Source organism: Geospiza fortis, unplaced genomic scaffold (assembly GCF_000277835.1).
Source record: "Geospiza fortis unplaced genomic scaffold, GeoFor_1.0 scaffold188, whole genome shotgun sequence".
Taxonomy (NCBI): Eukaryota; Metazoa; Chordata; class Aves; order Passeriformes; family Thraupidae; genus Geospiza; species Geospiza fortis.
The window spans coordinates 3,570,128-3,584,986 of record NW_005054337.1 but is presented as its reverse complement, the minus strand read 5'-3'; the positions used below and the strand labels follow the sequence as shown (position 1 = coordinate 3,584,986).

General features: G+C 43.3%; 2 protein-coding genes across 4 annotated transcripts in view; one reads left to right on the top strand and one right to left on the bottom strand.

Annotated features, from left to right (window-relative positions):
• The window catches only part of EYA2 (EYA transcriptional coactivator and phosphatase 2), an 88,173-nt gene extending 79,292 nt beyond the window's left edge, over positions 1 to 8,881 (top strand). The window contains exons 12-17 of the mRNA XM_031057980.1: positions 2,234 to 2,292; positions 3,084 to 3,244; positions 4,224 to 4,338; positions 4,929 to 5,050; positions 5,843 to 5,943; positions 8,304 to 8,881. Coding sequence (XP_030913840.1) covers positions 2,234 to 2,292; positions 3,084 to 3,244; positions 4,224 to 4,338; positions 4,929 to 5,050; positions 5,843 to 5,943; positions 8,304 to 8,384 — 639 coding nt within the window. The 3' untranslated portion in view covers positions 8,385 to 8,881. The remainder of the gene's footprint in view (positions 1 to 2,233; positions 2,293 to 3,083; positions 3,245 to 4,223; positions 4,339 to 4,928; positions 5,051 to 5,842; positions 5,944 to 8,303) is intronic.
• A 2,267-nt stretch (positions 8,882 to 11,148) lies between these two features.
• Positions 11,149 to 14,859, bottom strand: part of ZMYND8 (zinc finger MYND-type containing 8) — a 48,937-nt gene continuing 45,226 nt past the window's right edge. For 2 of the 3 annotated variants that reach the window (XR_004081845.1, XM_031057978.1), the window contains one exon: positions 11,150 to 13,761. Coding sequence is in view for 2 of the 3 variants with exons in the window: in XM_031057978.1 (XP_030913838.1) it covers positions 13,750 to 13,761 (12 nt within the window). In the remaining variant the exon portion in view is untranslated. Of the gene's footprint in view, positions 13,762 to 14,859 lie in introns of all 3 variants that reach the window. The other variant, XM_031057974.1, reaches the window with a different exon arrangement.

The following is a 14,859-nucleotide window of genomic DNA, read 5'->3' as shown; positions in this document are numbered from 1 at the left end:
GGGATTAGTGTGTGTTTACAAGTTGCTGCCTTTGGGAGCCATCCCTGGAGGTTTTGTGTTCTGGGAAGTGTTAACCCCTCCTAATGAGGGATGCAAGCTCCACTGATCTGCGAATCCATGAGATGTTTAAAGCTCTCTAGCACAGCCCTGATCCCCAGATAGACGATATGTGCCTTTGTAAGTTGTTTTTATACCTGCATGAGACATTCCTTGGGAGTGCTCAGAGGGAATGTGAGGGATAACAGAAGCAGCTCTCAGGAGCCCTGTATTTCACAAGGAGGCAGCAGAGGCTTGCTCCAAGCCAGCAGTGCCATTTAAAACAGCTCAGGCTCCTCTGAATGTGCCTGGTCCCACCTGGAGGCAGCTTTGCAGCACCCAGAGATATTCCAAGAGTAAAACCAGCTCAGTGCCCAGAGCTGCAGGGGCTGGCTGAGGGCTCACACACGTGTCTGAGCTACAGGCTGGGTGTGCCACACACCATCCGCTGTGAGATCCCAGCTTAAAACCAGCAGGGAGGGCTCACACAGTTGCCTGAAGTACAGGCTGTGTGTGCTAACGCCATCCCCACTGAGATCCCAGCTGAAGAACCAGCAGATGTGAAACCTGGGCCAGGTTTCCTTCCTGCCATTCCAGCAACCTCCTCCTTTCAGCAGCTGAGGTGTCTCAGTGTGTGTGATTCCCCTCTCACTGGGATGTCAGGGAAGCCTGCAGGGATGCAGGAGCAGCCTGTGAGCAGAGGTGGAAGGTGCAGGCTGTGGCTGGGGTAACACGAGAGGCGCAGCTATGAGGTAGCGTCTCAGGCAGCGTCAGGGTGTTTTATTAACTCAGAAATGTGATAGCTACTGTTGTCACACTTCAGTGTACAGAACAATCCATTCACAAACGAGAAAAACAGATCCCTGCACAAATGCCTTTCCCCTGACTTCATGCAGTGGCACAGCTGGAGTGGAGTGCGCTGACCCCAGCGTGGTTCACAGCAGCTCTGGGGCTGGAGGAGAGGGGTGCCAGCAGGGATCTGCTGTTCAGCTGCTTGGCTGCAGTTATATACAGCAATATATACTCCACTGATGGGTTCATTAGAGGGCTGATGAGATGAGAACAAGATGCATTTGTGTGTCATTTTGAGAATTATCTAAAATGCTGCAGAAAATCTCATTAATATGGACAAGAATATCTGTCGTGTTTTGCCATTGACAACAAGTTTGGTTACTTGTTTTGGGATTTCTTTTTTCATTTTTTGAAAGGGGCTAGTTTAAAGTAATTCATCAAACTCATCATTGTGTAAGGAAGGTAAAACAAATTCTGTGGTTTGCAGAACACAGAATTTGCTTTTAAACTCTGTTGAAAAATCAACCAAAATAAAAGATGGTGTTCATCAGCTTGCAGGCTTTCTGTTCTGCTCTCACCTGTAAGGCTTATGGAGAAAGGAGAGTTAAGGTGCAGGGGGTAACTTCCCAGTTTTTCTCTTTCTAATCTTAATGCTGAGACTGGGAAAGAAACCAAAGGAATAACATTTCTCACATTTTTGAGGCAGGGCCTCCCCCATTGGAACAATGAGGGATTTTGGAAGATAAGATCTCGAGCACATACTTCATGCAGGCTGAGCTCCAAGTGTATATTCTGGTTAAATTTCCTGTGCACAGATTTCCTCATTATTGACACACATTATTCCTCAGCTCGGTCTGTTTGTTGCCCTCAGTGCTTCAGCCCAGCTTCCCTGCACATCAAAGGCAGCTCAGCCCCTCAGAGCAAACTGGGAAAACACCAGCAGGACAGGCAGGACAGGCTCTCTGGAAATGTCCTTGGGACAGATCTTCTCCCCTGTAATTATGTGGGCACACACCTCCTGTCCAGAGCAGTATTCTCACAGGGGGAAAGGCTGCCAAGTCTCTGCCTTATCATGCATACAGAGTAGAAAAAAACCTCAGCTTTCCTGGCTAAACCACAAGCATCTCCATCTCTGTCTGCATAAGGAGTTCCACTCACTGTGTTATTCAAGAGCTGTGCCCTGAGATAACAGCAGATCTCACACACACTCTCTGTCTATTCATATTTTGTGCAAGTGCTGTGTGATACTTGTTGCTAACAATTAACTGGCTAGACTACAATACTACCAAATTGTAAGATTTTATCTCCTTGATATTACACTTAAAGTAATTTTTCATTACATTATTTCAATTTTTTCCCACAACATTTACTCACTATTGTATTTTTTTTTTCATCTGCCTCCTAGGACTGTGACCAGATCCACATAGATGATGTATCATCAGATGATAATGGTCAGGATCTAAGGTATGGGATGTCTCAGGCTGGAAGCTGCAGGACAGGCAGTCCCCAGCCATTTGGGAGTAGCAGGGGGCTGGCCAGCGATTCTCAGACCTGCGCTGTCTCCCCTCCTGGCTCCATGCTGTCTGCATTTATTGAGCACACACAAGTACAGAGTCCCCTCTCTCACGTTGTTGTGTCTGTGCTTTCTCTCAGGCCCTCACTGTGCTCAGCTTTGAACCATTCTGGGAAATATATCTAAGTTAGGTTGAGCTCCAGTCAGACCACACCAGTTTCATATATGATTTAACCAGAGAATTGTCACAGCTGTCACCAGAATGCTTCAAAACCAAACTGAAAGGTTTCCCACTGTCCAATCAGTAGTGGATGGGCTAAGTAGAGAGGAGTTGGACTTTGCCATGCCAGATCCTTGTTGAAACTTTCACCCAAACTGAACCAAACATTGCCATTATGTGTGAGTTGGCTTATCATGTTCATAGAAACTACTTCTGTACAATTCCATCTGCTTTCCCCAAAGTGTTGCCTGCAGAGCAACAAAAGGAAAAGAATGAAATGTGCAGAACTCATATAGAGCTTTGCAATTTGTGGTTTTATGGGTAATTATTGTGAGAAATTGATGCAGGAACAGGACATTTTTTTAGATCTGTGCTGCTAATTGTGCTGAAGATGAACTTCAGTTCTGTACAGCGTGTCCTGTGTGTGCCTCTTGTCCCCACATTTCTTTTCAGCCCTTTCCCCTCCCTGCTGGCGCTGTGCAGGCTGTAATTGCACTGACCTCTCCCCTTGCCTCCTCCCAGCACGTACAACTTCTCTGCAGATGGCTTCCACAGCTCCACTGCCAGTGCAAACCTGTGCCTGGGCTCGGGCGTCCACGGCGGGGTGGACTGGATGAGGAAATTGGCGTTCCGCTACCGCCGGGTCAAAGAGATGTACAACACCTACAAGAACAATGTGGGGGGTAAGTGCCACTGCCCAGGCCACCAGCAGGCCTTTCATCCTCCCAAAACCTGCAGAGCCTCTGGGGCCATCTCTGGGGGAGGTGTAGGAGCCTCATGATGTGAGTGCTTCATGGTGAGCTGAGCAAGCGCCTCCGCAGTCACCCTGAAATGGGGATCTGTGCAGGGCTTGTGGGAGTCACACTAAAATACCTGGTTAGTGGTTTGAGAAAGACTCTTGTCCCACTGTGGGGGTTTGTTTTGTAATTTATTTGGCAGGAAAGCAACCTTCTCCAGTTTTCCAGAATGTTTAGCAGGCAAGAAAACAGTTCAAAACTAAATATGCCCTTTTTTTATACACAGCATGTCTGATTGCTGCCTGAAGGCTTTCTTGTATTATAGCTACTTGTTTTTAACTCCCTTAAAACAATACCACCAGAAATCAGGATTCCCTGGGTGCCTTCATCTCACCTAGTTCCAGACAGGTCTTCCAAGAGACTCTCAGCTTCCTTTTCACTACCTCAGTACAGGGTTCCCTCTGACTAGAAAAAGAGCAAAACTCAAAGCATCACCACAGCTTATTTATTGTTTGGAGGACAAGTCTACCCTGCATGCAGTGGAAATGGGGCATGGCTTTTCAGGAGAAACAAAACCATCCTGGCCTCAGGTGTGTCTCTGCCCAGGTCACTGCCCACTTTACACAGCTCTTCCATCTGCTTGCTCACTTCCCATGCAAGCTTTATCCTCGCTCCAAGAAAGGTGTTCCAGGGAGGTCCTGCTGTGTGTGCTTGACTGACCCATTCCAGCAGAGGGGAAGGAAGCTGAGCTGCAGCAGCAGAGGATTGTGCAGCAGCTGAGCCTCAGAGCTCAAGTGACATGGCAGTGACAAAGGAAGGCAGTGGCACCAGGGCCAAGGCAGGGGCAGTGGGAGAGTTCAGAGCACAGGCAGGTGCCCTTTGGCATTCCCATGCAATTCCCTCTCTGTGCTTTCCCTGCTTGCAGGTTTAATAGGAGCTCCTAAGAGGGAGACCTGGCTGCAGCTGAGAGCAGAGCTGGAGGCTCTGACTGATCTCTGGCTCACCCATGCTCTGAAGGCCCTGAATTTGATACATTCCAGGTAAGAGCAGCTCCAGGAATTGCCTGTGGTTTTGATCCAGGAGCTCCTTTGCTTCCTTTGTTTTCCCCCTCTAAACAAATTGAGACACATTTACAGGGCTTCGCTGGCCAAGCCTGTGGGAGGCCAGTCTGCACATGTTTGCCAGGCTGAATTATCAAGGGTTGGGGTGAGCTTGGGATGGGGAACTGAGTAAAACCAAAACAATCCTTGTCCTTGCCTTTCCTTGGCTCCCTCAGCCATAGCTCCATTTTCAGGTTTACAAAAGAGCAGAGGGAAGAGCCTTTCTGTCCCTGAACATGCTCACTCACAGAACCCAGCACGGACATTACTACATTGTGTTTAAATTCCCACCAAAGAGATCCTGGCAAGCTTGCAGTAAGGCTGCATCACTGCTGCTCCTTTGGTTGATGTTTTTTTCATTCTACTGAGCTGATCAAAAGACATTTCTGGTATTCACATTATCTCCCTCTGGCTGCAAAATCCCCCATTGGCTCAGGAACTTCCAGTGGCAGGAAGGGTTTGCTTCCTACCACCTTTCAGTCCAGGGTGAAAGAAATAAACCCAGATTTCTAATAACTTCTGTTTCCTAGGCCCAACTGTGTGAATGTGTTGGTCACCACAACTCAGCTTATACCAGCTCTGGCTAAAGTGCTTCTCTATGGGCTGGGCACTGTCTTCCCCATTGAAAACATTTACAGTGCGACAAAAACAGGTAAGAACAAAGTGACTGAGGCCTCACCTAAGGCAGGCTGAAGTTTTGTCCCTAAGTCATGCAATGAATGAGCTTTATTTTTAGCTCCCTACTTACAGATGTCTAATTCACATCCTGACTTCCACACTTAACCTAGTACAGACTGCAGAGGGAAAAAAAAGTCTAAAAAACACTTCTCAAGTGTCTCCAAGGGGAAGTGAGGCAGATATATAGAAATGTACCCTATGGAGCAGTGGCTGCTTGTGGGATGTCCAGCTGCACCCAGCTGGAAGGAAGGTCTGGTTGGACCTGTTAGAGAAACACTTTTTGGATCCTTTTCTCTTGCAGAGGGGTCAAGTGTGCTGAATGAGCTTTGTGAAGCTTTGTGAGTAGTAAGTACTGGTAGGATTGGCTTGGGGCTTCTTTGTGTTCTGTTCTTCCTGGTGTGTTTGAACCTCTGAGGATTGCATTTTCATGTTTTTACTGCAACCAGAATGAACAGAAGAGGGCCCTGGAGACTGAATGCCACCAGTGTCACATCAGTCTGCCTGCTGGTGGCCTAAGCAGGGCACCACAGTCACAAAGCTCACAGAAAACTGGCAGCACTTGCAGGTCCTTGGCTGGCAAACAAGTGCTAGTAACTGGCATGAGATGGAGAGGATCTGCCTCAGAAGAAGATGCAGTTTGAAAAGAAAGCAAAGAGTGCTGCAGCCAGTTCAGCTAGGGGATAACTCCAGATCCTGTGCCTGAATATTAGCTCTGCCTGTGGTGTGTGTCCAGCTAAAAAAATGTATCTGCTCTTGTGTTGCCCAGGGAACGAGAGCTGTTTTGAAAGAATAATGCAGAGGTTTGGAAGGAAAGCCGTGTACATTGTAATAGGAGATGGTGTTGAAGAGGAACAGGGAGCAAAAAAGGTACAGTTTGTGGATGCCATGCTGGATTCTTCCAGGGTTTGATTGCAATGACCCTTTCTTTATTTAAGAATATAACGAAGCTCCCTCCATTTGAAGCTTACCATTTCTTAATATGTAAAATACTCAACAATCACCTTGTCAGAAATCCATACTCTAAATCCCCCCCACTTTGGCAGCTGGTACAATATTTCAGGTAATTGCTGTGTCACATGTTCCAGGAATCATTCTTGCTTTATAAAGATGGCTGTAAAGACATGTAAAGGGAAATTCCAGTGTGTGATCTAGATGAGCAGGCAGAGTGAATTTCTGATCTACACATGCTGCTTTTGTAAATTCTAACTTGTTGGAATTAGTTTTGAATTACTTACTAGAATATGCCTATATCCATACATGTGTTTGTGTTTATGACTCATTGAGATCATGAGTGTAACTTCATTATAGCAAATACCAAAGGGCTTGTACAGAGTTGCTGCCTTCATCAACAGCTTCTGGATCAATGTGATTAATTTCACAAGCAAAATGAAATTAAAAAATTGTAATGAACACAAAGAACAGAAACTGCAAAAGCAGTGTGATCATGAATAATGAGAATTGGAACAGCCAAAGTTTTCATTTCCTAAACTTTAGAACAGAAACATGCCTGGAACTTCCATTTTTTTGGCTATACAGGGCCAGAAATACAATTTGTTAATGGCAAACAATATTTGCAAGATGTCTTTGTGTATCCTGGGTCCTGTGCTCCTGAGGTGACTGGAAAAATGTGATGGAGCTTCCTTTGCTCCAGGAGCATTGCACATGAATTGAGATGCAGAAACTGGCTGAATGAGCTCCATCTTCAGCAAACTTTAATTTTTAACAGATACACAAATGCTGTAGCTCAGGTGATGTTGAAATATTCTATCACAGGAGCTCAGCTGTACAGCTGAACCTTGTGCTGGGGGACCTGGTATCTCATTCTCACTGCAAAGACTTCCAAGAAAATTTGTGCCCTTTGGCTGCACAAGCCCAGGAACAAAGGGATCCCAGAAAATAAGGTGGGGGGCACGTGTTCTATCCCCAGAACTGAATCTCAGGTTATCTTCGAAGCAGCAGAAACCCAGGTTTTTTATAGTGTATTTCTCCTGGCCAGTGGAAGCAACAATATCTGCACCCACCTTGGAAAACCACCTAGAACTGCAGATGGTTTTGTAGCTCAGGAAGGGTTAAGGAGCTGTCAGGAAGAGCCCAAATGCAGGACTGGGGCTGAAGTGACAATGGCCTGCTGCTCGTGGCAGCTCAGTGCCACACTTCAAAGGCAGAGGGTCAGTGGACAGAAGGGCATCAAAGGCTGCAGGGGCTCCTGCCTGCCCGGGGAGGTTCAGCAATCTCCTCTGCTGGGATTCCAAGGGCCTCCTGTCCCCTGGCCCAAGCAGCTCAGCCATTAGCAGAGCACATTCTTTGCTGGGCTGTTGCCTCCTGTGATTGATGACAATCGTTAATCAAACCTTCTACACACCTGAGCTTTATACAGAAAAAACAAAAAAGGGAGGGGACAGGCAGAGAGCCTTTTGCTGCTCTGCTGACAGCACTGATAACATCTCCAGTTTTGTGGGTCATTTTTCTTCCCTGCCTGATGGGTGATAAATCTGTAACTGCTGAACAACAGGAGTGGCTGGGAGGCCAAGTTTTCTTCTGGTTTAAGAAAGAAAAACATAATTTAATGGAAGGGTTTTAATAGAAACTGGGAGAGGGGGAAGGAAATAACTTTTCCCCTTAAAGTGAAATTGTAGAGCAGTGGATTTCAGTCTCTTTAGCTGTCTTGGTTTGCTTTGTTCCTACATTTATAGAAAATGCAGTATGACCTACTCTTCCAGTTAATTGGGAGAAGGGGTTGTTAGAAAGCATTTTGATTGTGGCATTTTATCCCTTTATTTATATATTTATACACTGTAATAACTTCCTTTTCCAATAGATGGATTTAATTTACTTGTCTGTGAATCACTGATTCACAGTAGCTTCCACTACTGATATTCACTTAAAACTGTTTCTAGTAACACTGCAATTCTAGAAATATTCCTAAATAATTTTGGGGGGGTGTTGGGGAAAGGAGCAAAGTTTAACATCAGCCCACATCCTCCATCACCTGTGAAGCAGGATACTCCTAAATTATGGAGGATGTGTCTTCCTGTCTGCACAGACCAACAGAGACACTTCCCACTTTGTCCCTTCCTCCCTCCCCAAGATGAGCCTCCTTCCCTCTGGCACTGTGACAAGTACAAAACTCTGTTCCTGAGGTTACAAGCTAAGAAAGTTGTTTTGATCTCAGTATTATACAAAAACAGAAAAAAAAAAAAACCTGCACTCTTTTGGTTTCACTCTAGCACAACATGCCCTTCTGGAGAATCTCCTGTCACGCTGACCTGGAAGCTCTTCGGCACGCCTTGGAACTTGAATATTTGTAGCAAACCCCAACATCTGAGCACTGGGAGGGCTTCACTCAGACTCTTACATCGGTTCCACCTATTCCTCAAGGTTTTCTTCGTTAAAAAAAAAAATCCCACAGCAACTGCAGTTTTTCTTTTTCTTGAAGGAGAACCCTTTCAGTGGAAGCCTTTAAGAACTTGCAGCCAAAGAATATTGTCTCAAGTCCTCCTTCCTTTGGACAGAGGAAAATGCTCCTGATCAGTCACTGGGATGCTGCAGTTGCTGGCTGAGGTGGAGGCACAGAGCTCTAATGGCCTTTTTGCCATCAGCAAGGCAAATGCTACAAGTCTGGGTCTCCCTGACAGCATTCTTGGTTTTCAAAGGGGCAGAGGACACAGCAAGGAGTCTCTGCACAATCCATCACATCACACAGGACCTTCTGAAAATAGGAGTGAAACTGTTGATTTTTTTTGTTGTTGTTTTATTTTTTTGTATTTTTTTAATTTATGAACTAATCTCATTACTCTGGTATTAAGCTCTGTACCTGTTTTTCATCTGATTTTTGGGGGTTGGGAGGGGTGGGGAAAGTCTTACTGTTCTAAGTTAATAGTTCATTTCTCCAGAACAAACTCTGGGGAGAATCATATTGTGTACAGGAGTAGTAAGGACACGTGGTACTGCTGGTAAGAACTGTGGCTGTGGTTTTGAAGCTCACCAAGAGGGTACATGGACTGTGCCTGTGTCTACACGGTGCCTTATGCTGCCTTCTTGGGGCTGAGGATGGGGGAAAGTACCTTGTGATGAGTGAAAGGCATTAAATAAAAACATGTTTACATTTTGGGGGACTGGAGTGCCTGCCTTCTCTCCCAGCACCCTTGGATCTAAAGGTAGCAGGTGCAATGTGTGCTCCCCGTTTCAAGTCTAGCCTGGTAGTGTTGCTGTCAAAATATTTGAATTCTCTGGGCCTGGGTGGATCTCTTAGATTGAAAATGGCTGATTGTTCCTTGCTGTGGCACCAGGTAAGGTCGGAAGGACCAAAGCCTCTCTGGAAGGAGGGGTCAGGGATGCAGCAAATGCTGCAGCCCTCACCTCTCAAAGGGTTACACAAGTGCTACACAAACCTGAGGGATACTCCTAAGCTCTAAAAACATTTAGGGAAGACAGTGCTGGATCTGAGAGGGGATTTTCTGCCAAGCTAAAGCAGAAAATCTGAAATTAATCCAAGGCAGCAGCCCCACAGCAGCTGTGACACATCAGCATGAGCAAACCCAGCCTTTCAGTACACACTGGGGGCATTTGCAAAGAGCTGCTCTCTGGGTTTAGCACAACTCCATGCAAAATGTCACTTTTCTAGCACAGGCATTGCAGGTCTCAGGGCTTGCTGAGCAGAATTTTTCCTCAAAGTTTCCCTGCTGTACGAATGGTTTCCTTCACTTGTGATACAACTTCCTATTTGGGACAAAGTCAGTGGAGAATTGACTAATGTTAACAGGGTAAGTGCTCTGGGAAATAAACTTCTGAAAGAATAAAAAATGCCAAGGATTGCACATTCCCAGAGCACAACTTCAGCTTTTAAGACCCCATCCATCAGTTAACTGATCTTCCTTGAAATTCCAAATTTAACACCTGACTTAATTAATCTAGTCAATTGTCTGAGCACTGATTCTGGGTTTTTTCTTAAAGATTCTTGTAAGATTTAGCTTTCAGAATATATTTAAAGGTTTGAAAGCTCTTGGTTTTGTTGCTGACATTCTCAGCAGAGCTTTGGGTGGGACACACCAAGGGTCGGGAACACATCTGTCACACAGGTGTCACCACTTCATTCCAGTCACCATGGCACATTCATCTCTCAGTGCAGCAAGAGTATCAGGATTTACTGTCCAGGGAATTTATCATGGACAGGAGAGGGGAGCTACAGCAGTTTTATACTTAGGAACAGCCAGAAGGCCTGGGAGCATGCACAGACACATGCACAGGTCTTGCTCAGCTCCTTCACGTGTAGTTTTATGTATTTCTGCATTTTCTACATACTTTACTAGGATTTGGTCACCTGTTATTTTAGAGGAGGAAAGAAAATCTCTCTTCTGTAGAAAAAAACAATGCTCATTAATAAAAAAAAGCCCTCCACAGGCTGAAACAGGTGTTAGAAAGCAGTGGGGTTTCCTACAACAACTTGTACATCACTTTCTTTTTCCTCTAACGCAAGGCCTCGTTTCAGCATCCAAGTTCCATGGGGAAGGCCAAATCTCGTTTCAGGCTTTCAAGTTTTGAACAGTAGCATTGGGAACACGAACTGTGGTTGCTTTGCAAATGCCCAGAACAAGGTAATTGCAGGAACAGGAACTTCAGACAATATTTATATATGTTACAATGCTTCATAAGCTCCCTGTTTCTTTTAACTTATAATTAAGACACACACAGAGAAGTTTTGTCCAATTCATACCCTCTTGAGGGGCTGCAGTTGCACTCAGAGGCCCCATTTCTACCCACAAATACCCTTAACACTGACATGGATCTGTCCAACCCCAATCCAACCACTGAATAAATGATACACAACATAAATTGGACAGGCTTGGATCCAAAGGTCCCACACTTCTGAGATGCCAACATAGGTGGAATGACCTGTGCTCTGGAGACTGTGCAGAAATGAACATTCCTCCAGACTGAACCAGAACTGGAAATCCAGGAACACAGAACATTTTTCTACAACAGTTTAATAAAAAAATTGTGACGTTTCTTGAAAAATTGGAGAAACCCAAAGCATATTGTGTGTGTCACCTGTCTTAGTCACAAAAAAACACAATTGTCAAAAAAGATATTTAAGTTTAATACAAATTTTATACAAAGAAAATGTGAAAAAATACTTCCATATGCTAAAAGCAATTATGCTTCACAAATAAGGCCAGCTAGGCTAGTTTTGACACAACTGCAATTAATGAATATTCTGTTCTGACTTTTTTTTTTTATTCTAATACTTTTTTCCCCTCTAATCTGGGTACTAGCTGGAGACTGTACAAACCGCATTCTTATATAAACAATGGGAGAAATCAACATGACTAAAATGTACAACAGGATGTACTGGAATGATATCATACAGTAATTTTCTCATATACATACATCACCTTTGCTTTGTTCAATGCTTTCATTTTACACAACATACAAAATGGGACTACAGCCTCAGTGTAACAGACAGCATCTCCAGGGGGTACTTCCTCTCATACTGCACTGCTTCATGCTTACAGAAAAACATAAATTCCATCATATAAATAATACATGCTCTGGCCCAGCATCAAAAGTCCTTTGCCCATGTTTCCCAATGCATGTTTTATTCCACACCTAGCTCTTCTTCCAAGTCCTTTGGGAGGATTTTTAAAAAATAAGAAAACTGTGAAGCATAGCAACAAACTTTACTTTCCTCAATCTTTGATATCAGCAATCAGAAATCCTGCTACAACCAGCTGCTATTACACTTTGCAAATTTTCTGATCTTAGACTGAATGAAATTTTAAAATAATTTTAACCTGTAAACAACATTAAGATTTGTTGTCAGCCTGGTCATTGTGAAAAACAGTTTACATTTTTATGGATTTCAGGTCCATAATTTGCCTAACAGAGTTAGTTGAAAGGAGATATCCTTCATCACTTGGTTGTTCAGAAAAATTCCACAAGAGTTTCAAAGTGCAGAAAATTTTTTCACTCCAAATGCAAAAAGTTTTTCAGATTTTTTGTATCAGATTATTTGATGCAGTTTCCCAAGACCAGTTCTCAGCATTAGGTTGTGGTAAGGCTCTTTTAAACCTCCCTTTTCCAACTTCAAACACTCTTTATAAGTTAAAGTCAATACAAATATAAAAAGAGATGGTACTCTAATGACATCCACAAATTGTACATTATTTACAAAAGAAGCATAGATTTAATATGGATCTTACCTGTCCTTAGCTTTTCTAAGCCAGCACTAATGCTTTACATTAATGTAGTGTAATTAATGCTTTGTACACATACACAAAGCTAAAGTCTGAACCTCTGAGGTTAATCCAAAGAACTGTGTTTATTTATCACATTTCTATTAGATTTTTTTATTCCAACAATTGTATGAACTTCTTGTTAGCAGTTAGACTCTTCGTACTTGGACTGGCATTGTGGTCTGAACATACTGAACTCCAGTTCTCATTGCCACTGTCCCAGCAGAAGGACTTACCACTACAGGAATGGTCTGTGGATTAAAACCAAGAGAAACAGATTGTTATGTTAAAGGTCACATAAACATGACCACAGAAATAGAGATTTGTTTTCCAGGGGAAATCCAGAACAAGTTCCAATTTTGTGCAAGAACTAATACCTTTATTACCACACTATTACCTCATTCCAGGAGAGGAGTAGTGCATTACTTCCCTATAGCCAAGAGTTTCTGTGTTCTCATCACTGCTCTAGAATTACAGGGACAGGAGGTGCTATAGGGGCTGCACACACTGCCTGTGCTTGGAGGGTGAGGGTTTCAGAGTTACATCCAGTTATGTATTTTCTGCAAACTAATACGTGGGAAGAGGAAAAAGGGCTAAGAAAATCCTTTGTCATTTGAAAAAGTTCTGACAAATCAAACTGGAGTACAAAAATACCCTTGTTTATAAGTATATTCTCGTTACACGTTACTTAAATCTTTTTCCCCAAAAGGAGCTTTCCCCCATGCATTCAGTCTACACAGAAGAGAACAAAGAACATCCATTTGAACAAAAAAAAGTACTTAAGTTAACTTCTGCACAAATCAATAGCAAAAACATCAGCATTACTGGGAACTGTCTTACACACCCTGTAAAAATATTAATATAGAATAAACTTTACACTTCCATCATACTGATCATGATTTATACATCTCAACAAATGGAGTTTCAGGACATCTCTATAGGTGGTAATTGATTCTACAGATGCAGAGACAAAGGCACAAGAATGTTAAACAATCTGGTCAAGGTCACATCACTCTGGAGATCTGTAAGAGGATTTATTGAACCTAAAGTCTGTATCTTAACCTTCCTCCAAAAACGTGAGAAAGTCTAGAAATGTCTCTACCATACAAACTGCAAAGTGTGTTCCGACACAATTCCAGTGATGCACAACTGGTGATCAGACAAACGCATCCATTTCAGTTCACAACATCTTGTGGAAGAAACAGGGAGTGAGATTTTGAGGAACCTGAAAGGGATGCACAGATCTTCCCCCAGTGGTAGTGTGACATTCCAGAGAGGACATGGAAGAACAAATACAAGTTCACTGAAGCCCAATGTTTCCCCACACTGATTCAAGAAACCACATGAGTGTCTTAATGATATTCCACAAAGACTCTGAGTATCCCTGCTGAGATGGATTACAGCTCCTTTGTGACTGAGTCTGTGCCTTCCAGAAGCCTACTCATTCCATTCCCTGGAATGCAAAGAAGATGGGTTCATATTTTTACATTATTTTAACTGCAGGAAGAATAAAAAACAAACATGGGACCAATTTGCTAAATAAATTCAAAATTACTGCCATTTTGTAATGATTTCAGATGTGTTTACAAGGTTCAGTGGAAATGGTACCCAGAAGATACAATGGAAGTTGTTCCTAGTTGGACACAAAGTGCAAACTGAATTCTAAAGAAGCCATTATGTGAATCACTGTCAGTACTAGAGGTGGGGAAATTAAGGTTGCCACAGTTGCCTTTTAAATATACACACTTACACACATGGAATTAATTAATAATTTCAGTTCTTAGCGCGATCGGAATATGGAATGTGCGAGACTCCTTAAATGTGTTAAGATCATTCCCTGAGAGGTAAATTTTCCACCTCTGCCAGTTTTACACGTATGTACATTTTGCATACATATTAAACATGCACTAAGGTTTAAAATTATTTAAATTGCACGTGCAGTCATTAGAATAGAGGTGTCTGTAGCTGTGCAAGACTAATGCAAATGTGTACAAAGTTATAAACATGCACAAACAAAGTTGGAAACCTTTCACACCTTCCAAGTCTGCTTTACAATAACTCAATACACTTTGTGTTACAGAAAACAGATGAGGGTAACTGCCATTTTTTGAATATTACACAAAACCACCATAGGATCTTACAACCTCGCAGCTATTCACAAAAGAAGCCTGATGTCTTAGAAGTCTGCTATTGGATTTTAAAACACATACAAAACCTTATTGTTAATGGTAGTTCAGTCCAAGCAACTCAGGGCCAATGCTGCAAAGGTGCACAGTGGTCTCAGCTGAGACCAAGTGGAACTGAAATGCTGTGAGGAATGTGGGAAGTCTCCATCCCCACCAAGAGCTGGGTTTGTGTTGAATCTGATGGCTGTGAAGCACTGCTTGTGCATGAGTGTGTATCCACCAACACACACTCAGGTGTGTCCTGCAGCTGGGGGTGTGCACAGAGAAAGAGAGAAAGAGGAACATCTATAGCACATCAGGCCTCACAGTCACAGTGTGGGTAAGGTACACTGTTAAATCAGATGGTTTATAACAATGTCTTTTAA